Source organism: Diadema antillarum, unplaced genomic scaffold (assembly GCF_040938485.1).
Source record: "Diadema antillarum isolate AM-2024a unplaced genomic scaffold, OU_Dant_1.0 seq00001101_RagTag, whole genome shotgun sequence".
In the NCBI taxonomy this organism is placed as follows: domain Eukaryota; kingdom Metazoa; phylum Echinodermata; class Echinoidea; order Diadematoida; family Diadematidae; genus Diadema; species Diadema antillarum.
Genome location: NW_027271918.1, coordinates 216,268 through 236,708, shown reverse-complemented (window position 1 = coordinate 236,708; position 20,441 = coordinate 216,268). Strand labels below are relative to the sequence as shown.

Below are 20,441 nucleotides of genomic sequence, written 5' to 3'. Positions count from 1 at the left end.
ATAAAGTTTATTCTATGTATTTACATGTACAAGTGTAATGTACAAGAGCCAGCTTGAATCTAGAACTTGCATACTGCTAGTCTTTCTGGCTTTATTTTACAAATACAGAATCTTCAGATTATAACTCTTAGAGCCACTGATGTATTAGCACAGTTGGGCTCACACTAGGTATAAATGTGTACAATGATGGCAGATTTTAGATGGGCTTAATACTGCAATACATGTACCATTATTGGGACTACAGGGAGCCGTTATCTGATTCACTACATAATTACAATAGACCATTCTTCATTCACGGAGACATAAAAATTGAGGAAAAAATGAAGAGCCACCCTGAAAATCTTGAGAAACACACTACATAAAATATTCCAACACAGTACAATGTATAGATCAGAAACTATAGATTGTCTTATTGCTCAAGTTATAGTTTGGGAAAGGAACAATTATGCTTCCCACTTTTCAAGAATGCTCACCATGGACCTAATATTGCTTACTTGCATTTGGCATACTAAAATATCGATTGAAAGGGCACACAATACACTGTGCTTGGTTATTTTGCAGCAACAGATAGATTCACTGCGCCTTTACAATGATGGTTGCCCTTGACAACTAGTCAGCTTGTCCAAGAGACTCGAGCGAGATAGCCACACTTGATGCATGCTAACTGGATTCCATGTGTCGAAATGGAATTCAGTAAGAGTAGGTGAACTGAATATCGGTAGCACCTTTTACTAGGTAGTGCTGGGAAATATATCCATTAAGGTGAATACACTGCTCATAGGACCGTTTGAAAAGCAGCAATATTGCAGGAGAAGCATGCACTCAAGTCTGTCGAGCAAAATAAAACAGAGACTACATCTTTGATCCTCTAGTGGACCAATCACACACCCTTTAACCTTCCAGGCAAGAATAGAAGCTGTGAAATAAGTGTCCTCACATAAAGATCACCATCAGATGCACAGCTTGCTCTCAGGGTCCAGGGCATTTCAAGCATCCCCAATCCTCTCTTCCAAATTTTTCAGCTGAGCACTAGAAACTTCATCCTGTTCATCCTCAACCTGCAAACAAAAATAATGGGATAAGACATATGGTGACTCTAAGACGCATCCATGCATACATACCTCTTCACACATCCCAAATATTCACAACGACTTATTTCACACTGTAACAATCATCCCAGCCCACACTAGGCGTTTTCACATCAGCCCGATGTTTCGAAATAGCACACTATTTTCTGACTTGGGAAATTAACCCGATCACGAAATAGCGCGCTATTTGATACAAGTAATGTGAACACAAATTAGTGCGCTAATTGTATCGCTCTGGTCGAGAAAATTTCTCGAGTCCAACTCGGGGAAATTTCTGAAATAGCGGGATAGTAGCGCACTATTTGATAATGTGAAAATACACATCTGTGATTCATTTTCAAAATGATATTCTTCAACAAGTTTTTGGTGGACTGCTTTTATTTTCACTAATGTTGAAAAAAAAAGAAGAAAATTTGTCTTGCGTAGTATGTGTGAACAGCGGCATATAAAATCAATTTTGAACTCCTGTTTGCGAATGCAACTTCTATGCATGAAATCGTACCTGCTCCACCTCCAGGACCTCTGGGACGTAGAACTGCAGCATGTTCTGGACCCCATGCTTGAGGGTGACGATGGAGCTTGGGCAGCTGGTGCAGGCTCCCTGTAGCTTGAGTTTCACCACACCATTCTCAAATCCCTGAAAGATATAGGGAGAGGAACACTTTTGAGTTACAGTATATAATACAACTGTGCATCATGTGAATGATACAGAGACTCCAATCCTAAGCATCTCAACAGGATACTCTATCATCTAGACCCTCCAGCAAACTGGAGACTCTGATATTATTCCGTGAACATGCACACAATGTGATGTGTGCTACCATGAGCACGTAGCATGATGTCTCTTGCGGCCGGAGTCCAGTGCCCATTTAAGGGTCCGGGAAGCTGTAGAGTTAAAAGATGCTTTTTAAATTTTTAGCACGAGAAAATACGTCTTTAAGGAGAAGACACACCGCTAGGGTGGGAGAAAATTACCTTAAAGCACGAGAGTTGGAGGCTTCGATAATGTATGTGGCTTGACTTTCATCATGCCATTTTTGAACCAGTGTAATGTAGGGGAAGAAAAACATTACCACCAGACAATGCAGAAAAAACATGTTGCAGGCCATTAACTCTCAACAAGCCTTCAACATGGCATATTGAAGTAGAACAAAACAAAATTGACTTAATTGAGCTCTAGAAGTGAGCAAATAGTTTTCCATTCAAGTTACAAAGCTACTTCTATTAAACTTACCATGTACACAATATCCCCACCATCTTCCTGCACAGTTGGCCTTATTCTAGTATCCAACAGTTCCTTGATCATCATGACTGTTTCGTCGTCATCTTCTTGAATTTCTGCAAATAGATTGATATTTTCATTTTCTTGTTAAAATGACATAGATGTTCACATTCCAAGGTAAAGACGAAATGTCATAGCTAAAAAATACACGACTTATGAAAGAATTTAAACGTGCTATCTTATTAAGCATTGTCATATTAATTCTAGTTTCTATAATGGTACAGTTCCGGTTGAGGTGAGGATTTAGCTTTTAATGTTTTGCGAGATATTCAGAAACCACTCTATGAGATGTCAAAGAGCATGCAGTTCTAAGGGGTATCAAAAGTTTATTCGATGAAAATCGGTTTTGAAATGGCTGAGATATCCAAAAACAAGGTGAAACAAAGATATCCTAATAAAGTTGTGGCATGTCGCCTTTTATTATTAGCACTTTTTTGGATATCTCGGCCATTTGAAAACCAATTTTCATCAAAGAAACGTTGAATCCTTCTTAAGATTACATGCTCTTTCATATTTCATAAGAGGCTTTTCATTATCTCACTTAGGAATGCTCAAAACATGAATCCCCATCTCAACCAGTACTGTACAGTCCCTTTAACCTGAAATGCCCATGCTGTAGTTAGTCAGCAAAAAGTGCCTACACATACATGAATCATACATGAGCACAACTGAAGCACTCAAAAAATTTAGAAGGGTTTATTTGATAAGATGAACAAAATCATGTACAAATCATTTTTTTAAGCAAATTCAATATTGAATTAGGTGTTATAATCATACATTACCAAATCAATCTTTCAGAAAAGTCAGAGTGAAATGACATTGGTTTGCAAGACTACAGGCATCACTCTGTTAACTGAAATGACCCCAAAATGTGGCTTCCTCACACACCTGTATCGGTGGGGGCTTTGTCGTCTGTGAGTATGGGCACACCGGAGGCAAAGAAGTCCATGATGGTTGCATACACCTCAGGCTTCAGAACCTTCCACTCCACATTGTCGTCATCGACTTTTGTCACTGTGATGAAATCTGGCCCCAAGAAGACGCCTTTCACTCCCTCGATTCTGAACAACTGCCTGTTTTTAGAAAGCAGAGTCAGAGTCACAGAGCATAGTAATCGTCTCACATTAACAGCTCGAAACTTCAAACACATGTTGTGGGTAATAACCCCTCAAGATATCGCAAAGATTTGCTTCAGGTTTCCAAGTTGCACATGGAAAAAATCAAACAACGCATGCAATGGCAGATTTTGGGCAAAATACTATGATTTCAGAATGTATTCAACTGTATCTAGGAGACCTAAAAATCCCCTGTACCTTATCACACATTTCTGGCAATGAGGGTATATAAGTCTTTTCACTTTAATAGTATTAATTATTGAAACACAAAGGAGAAAGAAATACATCTTAGGTTATCTAGACTCTCCATGATACACAAAAATGAACATCAAATACCGTAAATATTGTATTCAGACACCCAGAAAAACTATGATTTCTTACATTTAGCTACATTCTAATTTCTATCAAGAACTTTATTAGACAAAAACTGTTTTCTAGAAAGAACTAGTGTGAGTGCCTTTGCAATTGTGCAGAGACATACATTGATTGTAACTGTATCGGGGCATAAATGCACACAGCATACATGCCATAAGTGAGTACCATACAAAGAAACTAATGCATCCCAGAGCTTGTATGGTCAATTATTGTATTGCTTGCCATGATATTGAGATGCATACCTTGCAAGTGGAGAACCATGTGCAGTCATAGCACTGGGGAAGTCCATGGTTCCAGACCCAAGTACCTCCACCCCGGGCAGAAACTTGAGACTGTTGGGGTTTGGTGTGTCCTGGGTCTGGATGAACATACTTCGTGCTGGTGTATGAGGATAAAACAAAATATCTTCTGAAAATGTTTGAATGCTGTTAGAATTCAGGACATCACAAACGTCATCTCCATTTATTATTTTTTTTTACATGTATTTATTGACTTTCCAATGATTGGAGTACAGTATACCACAAATCAATCATAAATCACAATGGTTATAAATGATCACAGTAAGGATGTTAAACAGTTAAGATTAAAAAGAAAAATAAAAGTTTCCAACAATCTCATGTGACACACTGGGGTCAAGGAGTTATGGGATCCAAGGCCTACTTTATTACACACTGCAAGGGTCTACCACACATAAATGGGGGAAAAAACACGGACTGGCTTTGGGGTGATCTAGAAAAAGACAGCTGTAACTTGTAACTGGAGAGAAGAAATTACACATAATGTGGTATATGAAATGAATTATACACTTACAACAACAACAACAAAAAAAAAGGATGTAATGCGATCACTATTACACACAGACCACCTACATATATTCTATATATCAAAGAGAGGTAGAAACAATTGAGCTAACTTCCATACACTTAGTTCAGTATTACTTCTAATCTCCCTCCTAGCAACAGTCTGCTACCAGACTACCAAACCTTGACATGTCTTTTTTTCTTTTTTCTTTTTTTAAATACCTGGTTGCAATCTCGACAAAATGTTATTTCTGCCTGCAGCTTGGCTCAGGAGATGTTTACTGGCCGATGCCTCAGCTGGCCCATTGGATGATGCCAGGACATGATGTGCTTGCTTTGTGAGGCTGAGGAAAAAACAAAACAAAATGCACAATCACCATAACAACAACTAGGATCAGATACATTGAAATTCTAATCTGCCTTTTCCAAATGATGAAAAACTCTACAGTAATCATTCTCATTTATTTTTCTTCACAAAAAAAAGGTTTCTTCCCTATTATTCTGCATGCCCAGTAGTGATTAACACTGATACCGGAAATGGTCACTGTAGCCAACTAAAATAACTCCACAAAATCTATTTTGTGACATTTTTTTTTTTTTTTAATTCTGAAAGAACAACAGAATTAAAAGACATGTACATACACATAGTATGGTAATAGGAGTGGATAGAAATACAAAGATGTTGCACATACTGACGCAGATTCAGAAAATTATTTACATGTGGGCAAGACAGAATATTCACTACATTAATATCATCTAAAAATAAATAGCCCTTTATATGTACAGATCTATGAATTACTTTAAGTTTGCAACTGATTGACAAATTGCCCTACATCAACGTATTGGCTTTAAGTTTATTTTTCTTATTCACAATTATAGTTTTCAATTTAAAATCGACTATTCGGATCAGGCCGCTAGGTGCGGCAGTCTTGCATTGTGCGAACACACTGGCGCCCGTGTTTTGATGGGCGCTCTGCATCGGTTGATTAAAACTCGATTTTTGAAAAAAAAACAGACAGGATTTTTTCTTCTTTTCATCATGGATAGTGGACATGTGTGTGTATCAAAAAATCACCGTGCAAAGTTGCGACAATTTATACGTCAGATGTGAGATGAATAGAAGTGAATAGGGGACCTCATGAGGCGTTCCCCCCAGGCCTCATGAGGCGTGGGGGCGGTCCTCATGAGGCGTGGGGGCGGTCCTCATGAGGCGGGGTAGTCCTCGTACGCGGGAGCGGTCCTCATGAGCGGGTTTCCCGGACTGGTCTAAACAAGGCCAAGCAAGGACAAGGTTGATAAAATGGCTAAATTACTACAGTCAAACGGAAATAATGACGCTGAAAGAATATCATGTTTTAACCGAAGTATAATACAGTAGTTGTTGACTAGCTAGGCCTAATCAACAGACAAAACAAAATTATCACAAGAACTTGAAGATGGCCGTTATTGTTATTTCATAAAATAAAGCACGGTAATATATAATTTAAAGCTCAAGGATCATATCAGCCCCGCTCAAGCACCGAGAGGTATGACAACCGGAAGTTATCATCCTGATAATTATTCTATTTCACACGGTTCTTCAACTGGTCTCGCCAACTCCTTCTTCCATATCTAGCGGTTAGTCAGAACAGCGAAGGATTGGAATAATCTGCCGAGTGATATAGCAGATTCATAAATTTGACACATTTAAAGAAGCGCTCCAGCGTCACCTCCGTTGTGATTAGCTGCACATCACACCACAGTGCTGAGTGATACTCTATCCAGAGTTTTTCAGCGTATTCATCCAGATCCAGATCCAGATGACCAGATCAGATCCCAGGCAATGATGTATTACGCAACACTCCATTTTTCTCACCGGGATCCTTATGTGCGGGACTATTAAGTATTAAAAGCAAGTGCATGTAAGACGAAAAAGTGTAAAGATCAGAGAGATACGACTTACCAAACGCTATTCACACGAGATGCTACAGCCGTGAGCCTCGTGTTGATTCTGTATAGTCCTATGAAAGGTCTTACGACAGACATTTTGCAGGAGAAGCGGTTAAATTTCTTGTTTTCTGGTTGTTCGCTGCGCGCGGTAGTCTGTTCGTAATTAACCCTTGTTGGTCGTGAAGGAGTCTGTGCGAAAAGACTATGCTGATATGCACAACTGGCCGTGGTGATTCGGTGGTACTGCTAGCTGCGGGCAGCTGCTCCGCAGACAGTCAACCTGTCTTAGCGGTCAAGTGTCCACAGCGGCCACCTGTATAGGTCTATATACGGCCACAAGCCACCATATAGGCCTATCCACATACCACAAAAGCCATGTTTAAAAACTCTGTCTATAGTGGTCATCTGCCTCATATAACGGTCACTTTTTCGTCTCCCTTGGTTGGCCGAGCAACAGATATACTTCAACTATATTCCATGGAGCTTTTACTGATGCACTTCATAAATACATTGCTATTTATACGCAAAATATGGCATCGGGCTCTGATGTGTACCCCCCCCCCCCCCCCCCCCCCGCACGCACACTTTTGACAAAGAATAAAAACCAATAGGGGAGAGTGGGGTGAACTGGGACGCGGGAGAAGTGGGACACCTGTCATACCTCAAAAAGTTTTGAACTAATCAGCTCTCAAGTCTTTACGAATTATCACCTGTTATAGGCATTAACATCAGAGTACAAGCATATGCCTGCTCTGCAACAGCTCTGCGGGAAAGTTTAATTTTGAATATTTTTTTTTTCGGACACTTTTTTGTAGTTTTTTTTTTCAGTCAGTGTGAAGTGTTTTCAGAATTCATCGTACGACTTTGTAGGTCTTATGAATTCCAATTATTCACACAAAAAGATTTTGCAAAAGAAAAATAACTAAATTGCACGTGATGATATAGCCGTCATGAATTTCGGGGGTTCTGGGGTGAACTGGGACAGCATCACTGCCCCACTTCTCCCCGTATTCAAAGTTATGATAAATATATCAAAGCTTTTCTTTATTATTTTCTTTAAATTCTGGATGTTTTTGATGCAACCGTCTCTGATGGACCACAACGGATATATCACGTTTTGCGATGAAACTCTTGCATGGGTAAATATAATGGGTGACACCTCGAGTGTCACCAAAATGCTACAAGAACTTAATTGGACCACTCTGGAACAGCGCAGAGAAAATGACAGGCTAATTATGATGTACAAAATACACAATAATCTCACTCCTCTTTCAGCACAGGACTATATCATCAAACAGGCTACTCAGTTAACGAGAGCCTCGCAACCTCACTCCTATCAGGTACCATATTCGAGAACTGAATCGCATCGCCATTCGTTCTTCCCAAGAACTGTAAGGAACTGGAATTCCCTGTCGTCAGAAATTGTTTCAGCGCCATCTGTGGGATCATTTCGAAACCGTCTAACGGTTGATCACAGTGGCTAGTATTTTCGTCAAATTTTCTATGTGCTTGTAAATATCTGTAAATAAATTGTATTATAATGTAAATAGCACCAGTCTGCAAGAATCTTCAGTCTGTTGAAGGAGGCAGACTTAATCAGAAGAAGAAGAAATATTCAAACACACACACACACTCTCCTTCTCTCTCTCTCTCTCTCTCACACACACACAAACATATATTATGCTTGTAATATTGTTTAGCCTGAACTAATGTTTGTCCCACCTCACCCCAACCAATGTCCCACTTCTCCGAGGGGGTGGCCCTCTTCATCCCGATCAGAAGAATTTTTTAATCAATAATAGGCCTACTAAGACTGAGACATTTAGGAATATGCGAAGTAACAACCCATCATGTGGCATGATATAGCATTAGTAGTCTTTGGGTCATAGACATGAGAGCCCCATTCTAAATATCAGAAAAGTTATAGGAGGGAATTCATCAAATCACAATTTTTGTCTCACTTCTCCCCACTCTTATGCACGCTTTGACGCATGCTCAGAACATTTTTTTTTTCCTTTGCACGTCCCCGTCGCGGCCAGAAATCTAAATAGTGGACCTTTTTATAACATGCCCCTCCCTTTAAAGATAATGTGTGGGAGGGGTATACGTTCTAAAACGTAAAAATCAACGAATGACTTTTTTTTCGGGGGGGGGGGGCTGGTTTGGTTTGACGTCGGGGCCTACATATTTAGCATCATCAGCCATGAAGAAAGCGACGAAGAATGTGGGGGAAGATGTTTCATCTTATTTAATTTGTATAATGGATTTGTTCATCTTTTTTTTGTTTCAAATGAAAAAAAAAACCCCACTCTTATGTTGCATATTGAAGCTTTGGGAAGAAGTCATGTTTATCACCATTTTATGATCAGCGGAGCGAACGATCGATATACCCTGCTCACCAGGGAGAAGAGGATTCGTTCGAACTCTCTGACACCCCTACTCCCTCCCCCCTTCCCCGCATCATCACCTCATTATTCGCATAAATTATACTTAGTATGAAGTTGGTCATCATTGTTACCATTCAGGAAAACAAAGGCTGTGTGAACCTTTATCTTTGTTCGCGTTACTCGTATTCTTAACTTCTATGGCTGGTAAATTACGAGTAGTCACGTGGGATTGTTTTGGGTGGTGCTAGCTACGAGCGCTCACTAATTCTGCGCACGATGTGCAACAAGAAGACAGTACTCGTTGGTCGTATTGACCTCCAAGTGTAGACTCTAGTCAGAGAGATTACTAGACAATCTCTTTGACTCTAGGTGGGTGTAGAGATGAGAGGTGCATCCGCAACACATTAGACGTACAAATGTATATGGTGTCTAGAGTACTTGTACTAGTATGGTGGTGCCCTCGCGATACACCTACACGTTAGATACACCATGGATACACTAGTTCCATGGATACACCAGCTACACTCTACACCTGAATGCACCCTACGTACGCACACCGAGATTCGCGCGCGTGCGATGCAATACAATCGGAGTCGCATCATCGGAGAAAAGCTGCCGAAAAGTACAGGGAAGATGGCGGAACACATGAGAAAATCTGCGAATGGGACAACAACACAACAAGATCGCGTAAATTCAAGCGCTCCTGAGTCAGACTCCAAGACAATTTCCAATCAAAATGGTGCCAGCAATGATTCAGATCATGAAAATGATGAAAATGCGCTGAAAATTGGTGATACGTATCTCGTCAAACGCAACGACAACACGTGGCGTAAGTACGATACGAAGCAGGTTTTTTAACAATAACAGACAATGGGCAGAATGGCCCGTCACTGCACTGGCCACTGCACTGGCCACTGCACTGCTACCTAGCCTATGCTAGGCGTTGCAGAATACTGTGGTGTGTGTGTAGCGAAGCCCACGGCAACACGTCGTTCGACGGGTGTGCTTGCCATTCATTCAGGAACTTGTTTCTACTGACTGACCAGTACGACTCCTAATCATCCTATCTAACCTAGATCTAGTCATGCTGTAGACAAGTATCAGTAACAGTTAGTCTGCTTGCTTGTGAAACAAGGTGAAAAACGAGGTCGTGTGTCCACGACCATTTTCTATTTGACAAAGAAAAAAGTTGTGTCGTGTACGTGTCCAACTTCAAGTTGTGGGGACATTCGTCGTCGACCTCGTTTTTCACACCTTGTCAGTCAAAATTTCTTATAGTTATGGTCTTGCAGGGTCTGAAATTGTGAAAGTTAGAAACATACTTTTAATAGTTTGTCACTAGAACTGGAAACCACATAGACGTCTAAATGTCTACATCATGGAAAGTAGAAAAAGTAGAACAAAAAGTGAAGTCAATCTTAACTTTAGTTACAGAAGTTGAAATCATCAACGCAGATCAAGGAAAACATTGTGTTGATTGATCAAGCTATCATCTGCCTTGAATTTTCTAGGGCCTGTTGAAAAGATTGAGCAGTTGCAAAATGGAGTTAAATTTTACATTTTACAAGAATGCAGATGCTTGAAAAAAATCCAATGTGAGAAGATTGGTGAAGCAAGAGACTGCAACAGTTTTCAAAATAATAAAGATAAACTAAAACAAGCAAAGTAAGTAGAAAAAAACAACAACCAGAAAGTAAGTTCTGTTAAACATTTTCTGAGTAAAGTGCATGTCTGTAGAGACTGTAATGTAGGCCAACAAGCCTTGGTGCACAGAACAGATCAAGTGATTGAAGCTTGTCTTTCCTTTTTTTTTATTTATTTTTTTTTATTACCCGTCCTGAGTGTAAGATATCTATTAACGTTAGCCCCTTAGTTGATGTGACCTTTGTTATTGTGATATTGCAGATAATGCAGAGATTGTGCAGTCAAGGAAGAATGAACTCGAAGGCGGGAAAAAGGAGTATTATGTACACTACAAAGGACGTGAGTATTCAAGAGTCTTACTCATAGCTATTCTGCTTGAAAATAGATTTCTCTTTGCAGGCATTCTTGTCATCCATAGTTGGTGTTGATGTGGAAGGCACTGTGTGTCAGGGTTATCCATTTTCAAAAGTAGCAGAGGAAATTTCATTCTGCTTTATGGGGCGGGCTGTGATGCTCTTGATTTTTTGTTTTAGTTCTTCACATGATCTGCCTACAGTTGAAATGAAGATACAAATGTGTTACAATGTCTATGCCATTGATTTCCTTTTGCAACTCAAATACAATGTAAATCTCCTCATGATTGGTCAATGCTTTGAATTTCAAGGTTTCTGTAGACTTTCTGTTCAGATGCTCCACTGTTCCACAATAGTATATTGATCAAGAGGGGAATTCAACATATTTTGCAGAAAAAGCAACTTGAATGATGATGGTTGTCAACTTGTGGTATTTACTGTAATGATGGACACTGCACTTGTATGTTCAATAATTGTAGTATATTCACAGCTGAGTGGTTGCTACTCAACTAATATCACAGCAACTATAGATTGTGTATGGTTTGTTTGTAAAATGCTCTCTGAAATGGGTGTGCACGGATGTGTGGAGAAATAAGATGAAAATGCTGTAGTGCAACAGTGAAAAATGTTTATAAAATTTGTGTGTAAATGGCATATTACCATTTCTCTGATAACCTCTTGGAAACATCGCCACTGTTTAGGAATTTCTGTGCATTTCCCCCAAGGGTGCTCAGAGTGTCTTCCAAACAAAACGAAGAGAAACTTTTTGTTGTTGTTGAACGATGTCACAGAAGTTAGATGAAAATGATTGATTATGGACTCTAATTTCTCCACCAGTCAACCGACGTATGGATGAGTGGATTGGCAAGGAGAAAGTCAACATCCAGCAACTGCCACAGGAAAGGCAGAAGCTGGAGATGGGAGACCTGTTTGATGACTCGGACCGGAAGATCACTCGCAACCAGAAAAGAAAGCATGATGAAATCAACCATGTCCAGAAGGTGATTTTTTTTCTCTCTTCTTTTTTTTTCAGCTTGTGAATCTGTTTTCTGCCTTGGGATACATATCTGTTTATGTTGGTAGTCCTTTCTTTTCTCTTTTCTGTTTTGTATATAGGAGGGGGACAGTGTGAGTGTTGTGGAGTAGAAATACGTAGGAATAATTGATTGTAATAAACAGTCTTGGTAATTGTATTCTGAATACCCCCTTGTTTCCTCAAAGGTCCTGTTTACCTTTGGGAGCAGTGATTTAAAAAAATGTTCAAGATATCACATTTCATGAATATGTGTAGGTCTGTCGTATCACAAAACATCCTACCAAATAAATTTTTTGCCATAAAGCCTAAAATATGAGGAGATATCAGTATTTTTCTCAATAAACCGTAAATTTAGACGGTTTAGTCTGGAAACATTTTTTATTGCTCACATTTTGTATATTTAACAATACTTAACATCGAATTTACTGATTCAAATTTTTACAGTGGTTGTTTCTATCCCCAACTCATATTTTAAAATCATTTTAAGGCACTAATCTGGGTTTTTGTTTCATCTGCAAATGTTAAATTATGCCTTTAATGTAAACAGATGTTTTTATACTGGGCACATTTTGTGACATATTTTTAATAGTGATTTTGATCATGTTTTGAAATCTGCAAGATGAGGTTATCTTCCTCCTTGATTCCTCCTTTGCAGTGTGATCTACAAATAATTTTGAAAAGAGTTTGACAAGTTTGTGAGGGTAGTGTCAGTTGATCAGAAAAGCAAGTGTTAGATTGTCAAAAGCATTGCCACTTGCTTGTTTGGATATTGATTGTGAGTGAGAAATACATTAATGATAAGTATTATAATTATTTAAGTAAGAATACCATATATACTTAGAATTGTATGCATGCAAACAAACAAACAAGCTGGTAATAATGATAATGTGAAGAAATGTAGGCACAGATATTAATCACATGTCATTTATTTCCTCTGCAGAGTTATGCTGAAATGGATCCAACAACAGCGGCATTAGAAAGAGAACATGAAGCAGTGAGTAAACCCAATCTGCACTGGATCACACGGCATGCTCTCCTGAAGATCTTTCAGACTAGAGATTTACAGGAAGTTTGTGTTGGTGTGAACACAGTGATCAAGATGAAAGTTATATTGTACTCTTCTTTGTATCAAGCAGCAAGTGCTTTGTGTAGCTTTGCCTCAGTCTGCTAGAAATCCTCTATCAGTGTGTCCACAGCTGTGAATGAGGATGGGTTAAGACTCATTCTGAATGTTGTATACAGTAGTTTTAGAAATCAGGTTCTGAATACGTGTCTTGTTTATCCTTACATCTTGACCACAAGTCTTTGCTGAGAAAATGTATATGTGTATTGTGGCCATTTGCCAATAAAGAATCTATGTCTAGGAACTGAACCTTTGTAGATTGAATCTCTGCCTCAAATATTTTTATGTTATTAAGCGTAGAATTGTTGGAAATATGAACAGCTCTTTGTCATGGAGATAATTGACATTAGAATTGGTTACTTATACCTTTCATTAAATGTATTGTCCCCAACATCCAGCTGAAGTTGTGTTTCTTCATGAACTGTGGCTTCTGTGTCAGAACTCTTTTTGATTCTTCCAGTATTCCAGTGGCACATAAGCATAACCATGGGTATAGGACTGCTTGATTCAAAATCTTGCTCTGCTGAATTTTTACACTGGAGACATCATACATCATACTTATTCTATCCTCAGATTACCAAAGTGAAGTATGTGAATAGGGTCCAGATAGGCAAGTACGAGATTGATGCCTGGTACTTCTCCCCCTTCCCTGAGGACTATGGCAAGCAGCCCAAGCTGTGGATCTGTGAATACTGCTTGAAGTACATGAGGTTTGAGAAGACCTTCAGGAGGCATTTGGTATGTCATTGAACAATACTGTTGTAGTTTACTTGTGTGCATGTGTATTGATGGATAGAGATATGTGCATGTGTCTCTTTTTTTTTTTCATTGCAGTTCTACATTCAGTCAGTTGCCACACTTATTCAGAGGTGATTTGGTTACAAGTTTCCTTCAATGTAAGCAGGGTTCCTGATTGTTCTAATTGTGGTCATTTGATCATTAGAAGTGACAAATTTCTGGGATGTTCAAAAGTGACATGTATTTTGTGATGTACTGATACAATTTTAATTATGTGGCGTGATGTGGAAGAAGATTGTCTTCTTGGTTGGGGAGTGGGAGGGGCAAAAAGTCACTAATGCTAATTGGATATGAGCCTGATATATTCCATAAGACCTTCTTATGCCAGCTTTGTGTCACTGTCTTTTTGCAGGGTGAATGCACTATGAGGCAGCCTCCAGGTCGAGAGATTTATCGCAGGGGTTCTATCTCGGTGTATGAAGTCAATGGAAAAGACCACAAGGTGAGTTCCTCCCCTGTTCCCAGAGATTTATAGTGTTGGTTTCACTGTGTTGTCTCTGTTCCTTGCCTCTTATTTCAAGCTGCTATGGGGGTTTAAGAAAGAAGTAAGATTGGATAATTCTTAAGTGTTTGCTGAAATCAATACAGTCGACTCCTGTTATAGCAAAGTCCTCAGGACCGGCAGTTTTCTTTTGTCATATCGAAATATCGTTATAATCGAACAAATAAACAGTGAAAAATATAGAGAGGGTAATATTTGGACCTGAATTTTTACTTTGTTGTATCCTTAATTTTGTTATAACCGTGCTATAACGGGAGTGCACTGTAGTGTGTAGACTGACACTGTGTGCCGGGAGGGAGCCAATCTTCGTCGTCAGTTATAAGATATAATCTTTGCACATTTTCTCTTCTATTTCTCCCTCCTGCACCCATTGTAGTTGTACTGCCAAAACATGTGCTTGCTTGCCAAACTGTTTCTGGACCACAAGACTCTGTACTTTGACGTCGAGCCATTCCTTTTCTACATCCTGACCGAAGTGGACAGGCAGGGTGCCCATCTTGTCGGCTACTTCTCAAAGGTAAGCTTTTGACAGACCTCAACTGACCATCGAGGCTATATAAGGTCCAAGATACAACAGTGGAAATATTTGCCTCTCTTTGTGTATACTTCAGAATCTTGAAGTTTGCCACTCTTGTGTAATTTTCCATATGTACATTTTACATGATGTCAATTATTCTTTCAAAATATTTTTAGTTTTTCATTTTAAGTTCCTGTGTGATAGCTCAGTGACAAGTAGAGTCAGAAGTGCCTCCATTAAAGGCTGTCAATGAGAAAAAAAAAACTCATTCTAGGTTTGTGAATGGTCAGAGGAGAAATAATTTTGTAGGAATGTCTATTTGTTCTCTGTTTGTTTGTTTGTCATCTTTTTTTTTTTCTTCTTTTTTTAGTGGAGGGGGTTAGCACATGAATTTCTTCAGCCAAGATTGCTGTAGAGTAGAAATTAGCTACTTTCCAGAGATTTATTTATTTTTTTTTAAATCTTGAGGGTAGCTTACAAGTTATTTTGAACTGCATCTTTGAACTTATTCTTGGATTATGTTTTCATCATGATGTACACTAATGTACATTGTGAACATGCCTTTGGAGCAAATTAAAGTTTTCTGTATGAGATGTATTTCTTTCACAGTTTATAGGTTGTTTGATTGATTATTGTCTACTCTAGTAAAACCAATGAAATTTGAAGTGAGATCAGATTGTGGGGGAAAAAAAAAAGTTAGTTGACTGAAAGGAGCAAGATGAAAATACTAGTCTTTAGCATCCAACCATTGTAGTCACTAAAAAATAATAAAAATGATGATAATAAATATAATGATAAATCTGTTATCACACTGTTTCTTATTACAGGAGAAGGAGTCCCCAGATGGCAACAACGTAGCATGTATTCTTACTCTGCCTCCTTACCAGAGGAAGGGATATGGGAAGTTCCTGATTGCATTCAGTAAGTCAGGGTTTTTTTCTTATGGCATGCTGTAGTATGTAGTACTCAGAATTCATGTCTCAGATGCAGAGAAAATGTCATGGCAACCATGTTTATGAGATGTGTATAGATATAACTTGTTTTTGTTCTTTTTCTCTGCCACGAAGCGTCCCAGTAGGCATTTTCTTTTTGGGTTGTCCGTCCCTCCATCCGTCCGTAATCGGGTTTGTGGATGGGGTAATTTCGGAACTATGTGAGGTATCCAAATGAAACTTAACTTACTTTGGCATATGTATACGTGTATGAGTGAACAAAGCTGTGCCTCTCAACTTGTGGGTGCACATGCTCAAGGTCAAAATCAAATTCTAAGATTTCACTGTTTTCTCCATAGCTCTGCAGTGGCTGAAGTTATTTTTGTGAAACTTACCCCATGTTCACACTGGACATCTCACTTCAATAAGGATAGTCATGAAAGATCTTATCTTTTTTAGACTGACCATTCACACTGTTATCTCAGCTGACCCCAAGCTGTGGGGGCAATCGGGGCTTGAGGGGAGCCCTGCTGCTTGACACCAGACCTTTCACATGCACACATGTGATGAATACAGCTTGGGGAGGGAGGGGGAGGGAGGCAAGTCCCAGTAAGTGTCTTCACTGGGTTATTAGAGGGGAAAGTCCTGCAAAGTGGGATTTTCCTTGCAACGCAGGGACAAGTGTGAACATGGAGTATGTGTATACATGTATTGCCAGATAAAGATTCTCTAGGGACCCTCTTTATGCAACTTAACACAGATTCACTGAGTGTGTGCTGGTTTTTTTCACGATCTTACATTGTAATCTGCAGGCTATGAACTGTCCAAGCTGGAGAACTCTGTTGGGTCGCCAGAGAAGCCCTTGTCAGATCTGGGCAAGCTCAGCTACCGCAGCTACTGGTCCTGGGTGCTCTTGGAGATTCTCAGGGACTTCAAAGGGACCCTCTCAATTCGAGACCTCAGGTGAGGGATTGTGCCTTCAATGTTAAAGTGCAACATATGAATTCAATCCTGCCAAATATCCCTTGAGGACAGTCATTCCCACAGGCAGTGACTCCCTTAAGCCGTAGCGGTCAACAGGCAGAATATTAATGGAGATCTTTTGTGACAGAATTACAGAGAAGACATTCATCCCACTAATATTAAATGTTCGAATGTAATTTATGTGATAGTCTTCCAAGAGATGCCTGTGATGAAGTTTGTGAAGGCAGATTGATGTTTCAGATTTTTGTGACTTTGATTTTGTGTGGATGTGTTGCCCAAATGCAAAAGCAAACCTGTCAAGGTTTGGGTCTATACTCAGATGGCAGATAATGTTAGATTTCATAAATGCATTTTGTATTAGTTGTAATGAATTGTAATAATTTCCCTCAAAATTGTGATGAATTAATGCTCACATGTAGTCTTGAATCCCTACCCCTCCATTGAAATAGAAGAAAAGAAAAAACAACAACAACCACACCCACAACAGAGCATGTGCATTCTGAACTATCCAATTTTGTGATGACTGATTATTTATGAAGCAAATTGTAAGAACTACATCAGTGAAGATACTGCATACAGTATGCAAATCCTTTGATGGAGGTGCATCATCCCATTTACTCCTCTCTCTCTCTCTCTCCACCCGCCCCCAAACTGCAGCCAAATGACCAGCATCACGCAGGCGGACATCATCAGCACGCTGCAGGCGCTGAACATGATCAAGTACTGGAAGGGGCAGCATGTCATCTGCGTCACCCCCAAACTGGTGGAGGAGCACCTGAAGAGCGCCCAGTACAAGCGGCCGCGGCTGACCGTGGACGTCAGCTGTCTTCGATGGCAGGCACCCAAGAAGCCCCAGCTGTACTCGCGGGGCCAGAAGATGAAGAAGTGACGACCAGATCGGAGGGGACAAACCTGATGTGAGCTGGATGTTGCAGTCGTTAAGTTCCTGTCCATATGATAGTGAGTGGCATCGTGTGGCCTGTGCTCCATGTGAGTCATAGATGGACTTCCAGACATGATTACTTCTTCTTATCTTTTTTAAATGTCCCAGGAATTTTGTCTGTTAGATGGACATGAAAGGGGTTGAAGCCTGCAGAGATGGTGCACGGAGTATCAATGGCCATCTAAAACGATGCAATTTATTGCTTATAGGTGATCGTGAATCCCTGATGCTCTATGATATCAGATGCCATTTGCCATTACCATACCACATAGGATCCATCAGGATATTTAGAGAGGAAAAGTCACATAGTTTGATTTGAGTGAGTTCCAGTAAGTTGTTGGTTGGTATTCAGGGACTTCAGTCTCATTATTGTGTCTCTGTTTTCAAAGTTGTGGAGAGACATAGGAGTGGAATGCTTCATAATCTCATAGGATTCTTTGATCATTAGAAGAGGAAAAGAGTTATTTGATATCCTAGCAAAGCTGTTGGAAGTGACAAACTTCTTTCTGCATTTTTGTCTACTATTTTTAGAGTCAATAACCATAAACAGCGTGGAATTTTCATATGAGAGTCTTGACAGGACACTTGCATATGGAAAGATCAGATGCCGATGTGTATCAACTTTGATGTCAATAGTTGCACACCTCAGAAAAGACATGGCCAGTAGGGGTTTTATCCACCCCATAATATACAGGAAATGTTTAGTGACTTTCACATCATGTAGCAGTGTGCTAATACATGAATATGAAAGTGCACTATGACACTTGTGATTCATGGACACTGTACATGCACTCTTTGAAGAAATCAAAATGTTTGTACAGTGCTATCACGTTATCTACCCCTCTGATTGAGATTGCATTTTGATAGGCACGTACGTAGTAGAAGAGTGTGTAGGACATGTCTACTCTGTATGTCCTGTTTTTGTGCTGTGCTTTTTGTCAACAAGATCTCTGTCGTGTTTAATTTTGGAGAACCAATTGACTTGTAAGGGGATGGGAACATGAGCTGTGAAGAAAACTAGGCAAGGTTAGATGTTGGATACAATACACCGTCAACAGGAAGATAAGGCCATTAGTTACAGCTGTGTTACTCAAAAAATGGTGTGTTTATGATGTAAGAGTAAGGACTTCAAAAAGTTTGTAGCTAAACAGAATGATGTTTCCTTGTGCTGGGAGAAACAAGAATCAAGTAAAGTCAGTGAAGCAAAACATGTCCATCTTTGACGTGAGTCAGATCACAGAAATCATTGCTGTATATTGAAAGGCAGTATTTGTATGCGTGAACCCCTTTAAAATCAGGCACAATTTAACATTCGTGTGTATCTCGAAGCTGTACTGTATTTGGTTTGAGTTACTTTGTGCTAAGTGGCGGGAAATCTTTGAAAAATATGAAGATACAAATGTTGCGAATTGTAACTTTACTCCCCCGAATCTCATCTTTGGATGATATTGTTGCACAGGCCATAGCAAACTCTTGTGTTTAATTTTGCACCAGTACACAAATTAGTCGTGCTCCTATTTTGCAAGGTTGATGAGTGGCTGTTGCAGATGTACAGTCTATTCTTAGTGCCAAGATTGGAAAACAGCAACAAAAATTATCAGCCTTCAGGCGAAAAGCATCAAAGGAAGGCAGTGATTTGTTTTGTCACCATTTGCTAGTGGATATATTTCTTTTATTCATTTCCTTGGCTGTTATTTTGTTACACATATTTTTGACCTTGTTTCATTTGTAATACTTACCAGTTTCATGACCTGTTTGGTAGTAAAGAGCTAGAGAAGTAGCCCATCATGAAAGTGTGTGCACTTTGTATATTATTCACATCGATGTCAATACTGGATGTCCTTGAAGAAAATCTACTCAATGAGCACTATGTTGAAAGGTGAAATACAAATATCAGTATTGTGAAGTACATCAAAATTGTAAATGTTTTGTTTGTATTCAGAAGTATCAAGTCAACACCAATGATAAGTTATTTATCATGATGATATATATGTGTTTTATTTCATGATTTTTAAGATCAAGTTTTGGTTTTTTTTTTTTTTAATTGAATGTTTTTGGATTCTGCTTGTAACTGTATTGAAGACAACCAGGGGTATGCGCTCAAACATTTCTTTCCTTCCAAGCAAACTTCCCTGTTCATGTGTGAAAATGTAGCTTTAATTTCGTGTGAAGTTAGCGGTAACGTTTTGCTCTTTCCATCATTGTACCATGTGTTGCAACTGTCGTGTAAATACCTATAGTGTTATTTTACTATCATGTATATAGTAATCTATGTGAATAGGATGTGAATTATTCAGAAGTGTTAATAAATTCTTCTTTTTTTTTTTAAAGAAAGCAGACTTTGACTCTTACTCTTTCTTTGATTTCTACTGCCAATGGCTTGATTAGAAATCATAGTCATTGTAAAGATATTTTATAGCATGTGTTCTTAAAGCAAAACAGATGAACAGAAGTCTTCCTTAGCCTGGCCGTCCACTTAAAAGACCCCTACATTAAAAGGAAATGAATATAGGCCATACATATACTTGTGCTGTTCTACCAGTTACAGATACATGCCCCATTTTAACCATTGGATATGCAACTCAATAACACTTTACACGTGCTAAAAAGTACTTCAAGATCTCAAAACTTTA

At 39.2% G+C, this 20,441-nt stretch overlaps 2 protein-coding genes across 2 annotated transcripts; one reads left to right on the top strand and one right to left on the bottom strand.

The window, feature by feature from the left end:
* Positions 1-858: 858 nt before the first annotated feature.
* LOC139743666 (NFU1 iron-sulfur cluster scaffold homolog, mitochondrial-like) lies at positions 859-6,727 on the bottom strand. Its single transcript, XM_071654128.1, has 7 exons — positions 6,603-6,727; positions 4,883-5,004; positions 4,103-4,238; positions 3,259-3,443; positions 2,323-2,426; positions 1,591-1,725; positions 859-1,058 (listed from the first exon to the last, which is right to left on the bottom strand). The coding sequence occupies exons 1-7, from the start codon at positions 6,683-6,685 to the stop codon at positions 987-989; spliced, it is 837 nt and encodes a 278-aa protein (XP_071510229.1). The 5' UTR covers positions 6,686-6,727; the 3' UTR covers positions 859-986.
* A 2,866-nt stretch (positions 6,728-9,593) lies between these two features.
* LOC139743665 (histone acetyltransferase KAT8-like) lies at positions 9,594-18,578 on the top strand. The gene is made up of 10 exons (XM_071654127.1): positions 9,594-9,805; positions 10,882-10,959; positions 11,811-11,974; positions 12,950-13,003; positions 13,706-13,870; positions 14,283-14,372; positions 14,809-14,949; positions 15,777-15,870; positions 16,694-16,844; positions 17,523-18,578. Exons 1-10 carry the CDS (start codon positions 9,610-9,612, stop codon positions 17,752-17,754), a joined length of 1,365 nt encoding a protein of 454 aa, XP_071510228.1. The 5' UTR covers positions 9,594-9,609; the 3' UTR covers positions 17,755-18,578.
* The last annotated feature ends 1,863 nt before the right edge of the window (positions 18,579-20,441 follow it).

Bases quoted from the DNA above. Each gene is read 5' to 3' on its own strand.
- LOC139743666 (XM_071654128.1), bottom strand. From the start codon at position 6,685: ATGTCTGTCGTAAGACCTTTCATAGGACTATACAGAATCAACACGAGG. The intron at 4,239-4,882 runs GTATTTAAAAAA...CTCATACACCAG, and splicing joins TTTGTCGAGATTGCAACCAG to CACGAAGTATGTTCATCCAG. The intron at 1,059-1,590 runs GTACGATTTCAT...TTTTGTTTGCAG, and splicing joins AGGTCCTGGAGGTGGAGCAG to GTTGAGGATGAACAGGATGA.
- LOC139743665 (XM_071654127.1), top strand. From the start codon at position 9,610: ATGGCGGAACACATGAGAAAATCTGCGAATGGGACAACAACACAACAA. The intron at 10,960-11,810 runs GTGAGTATTCAA...TTTCTCCACCAG, and splicing joins TTATGTACACTACAAAGGAC to TCAACCGACGTATGGATGAG. The intron at 14,950-15,776 runs GTAAGCTTTTGA...TTCTTATTACAG, and splicing joins TTGTCGGCTACTTCTCAAAG to GAGAAGGAGTCCCCAGATGG.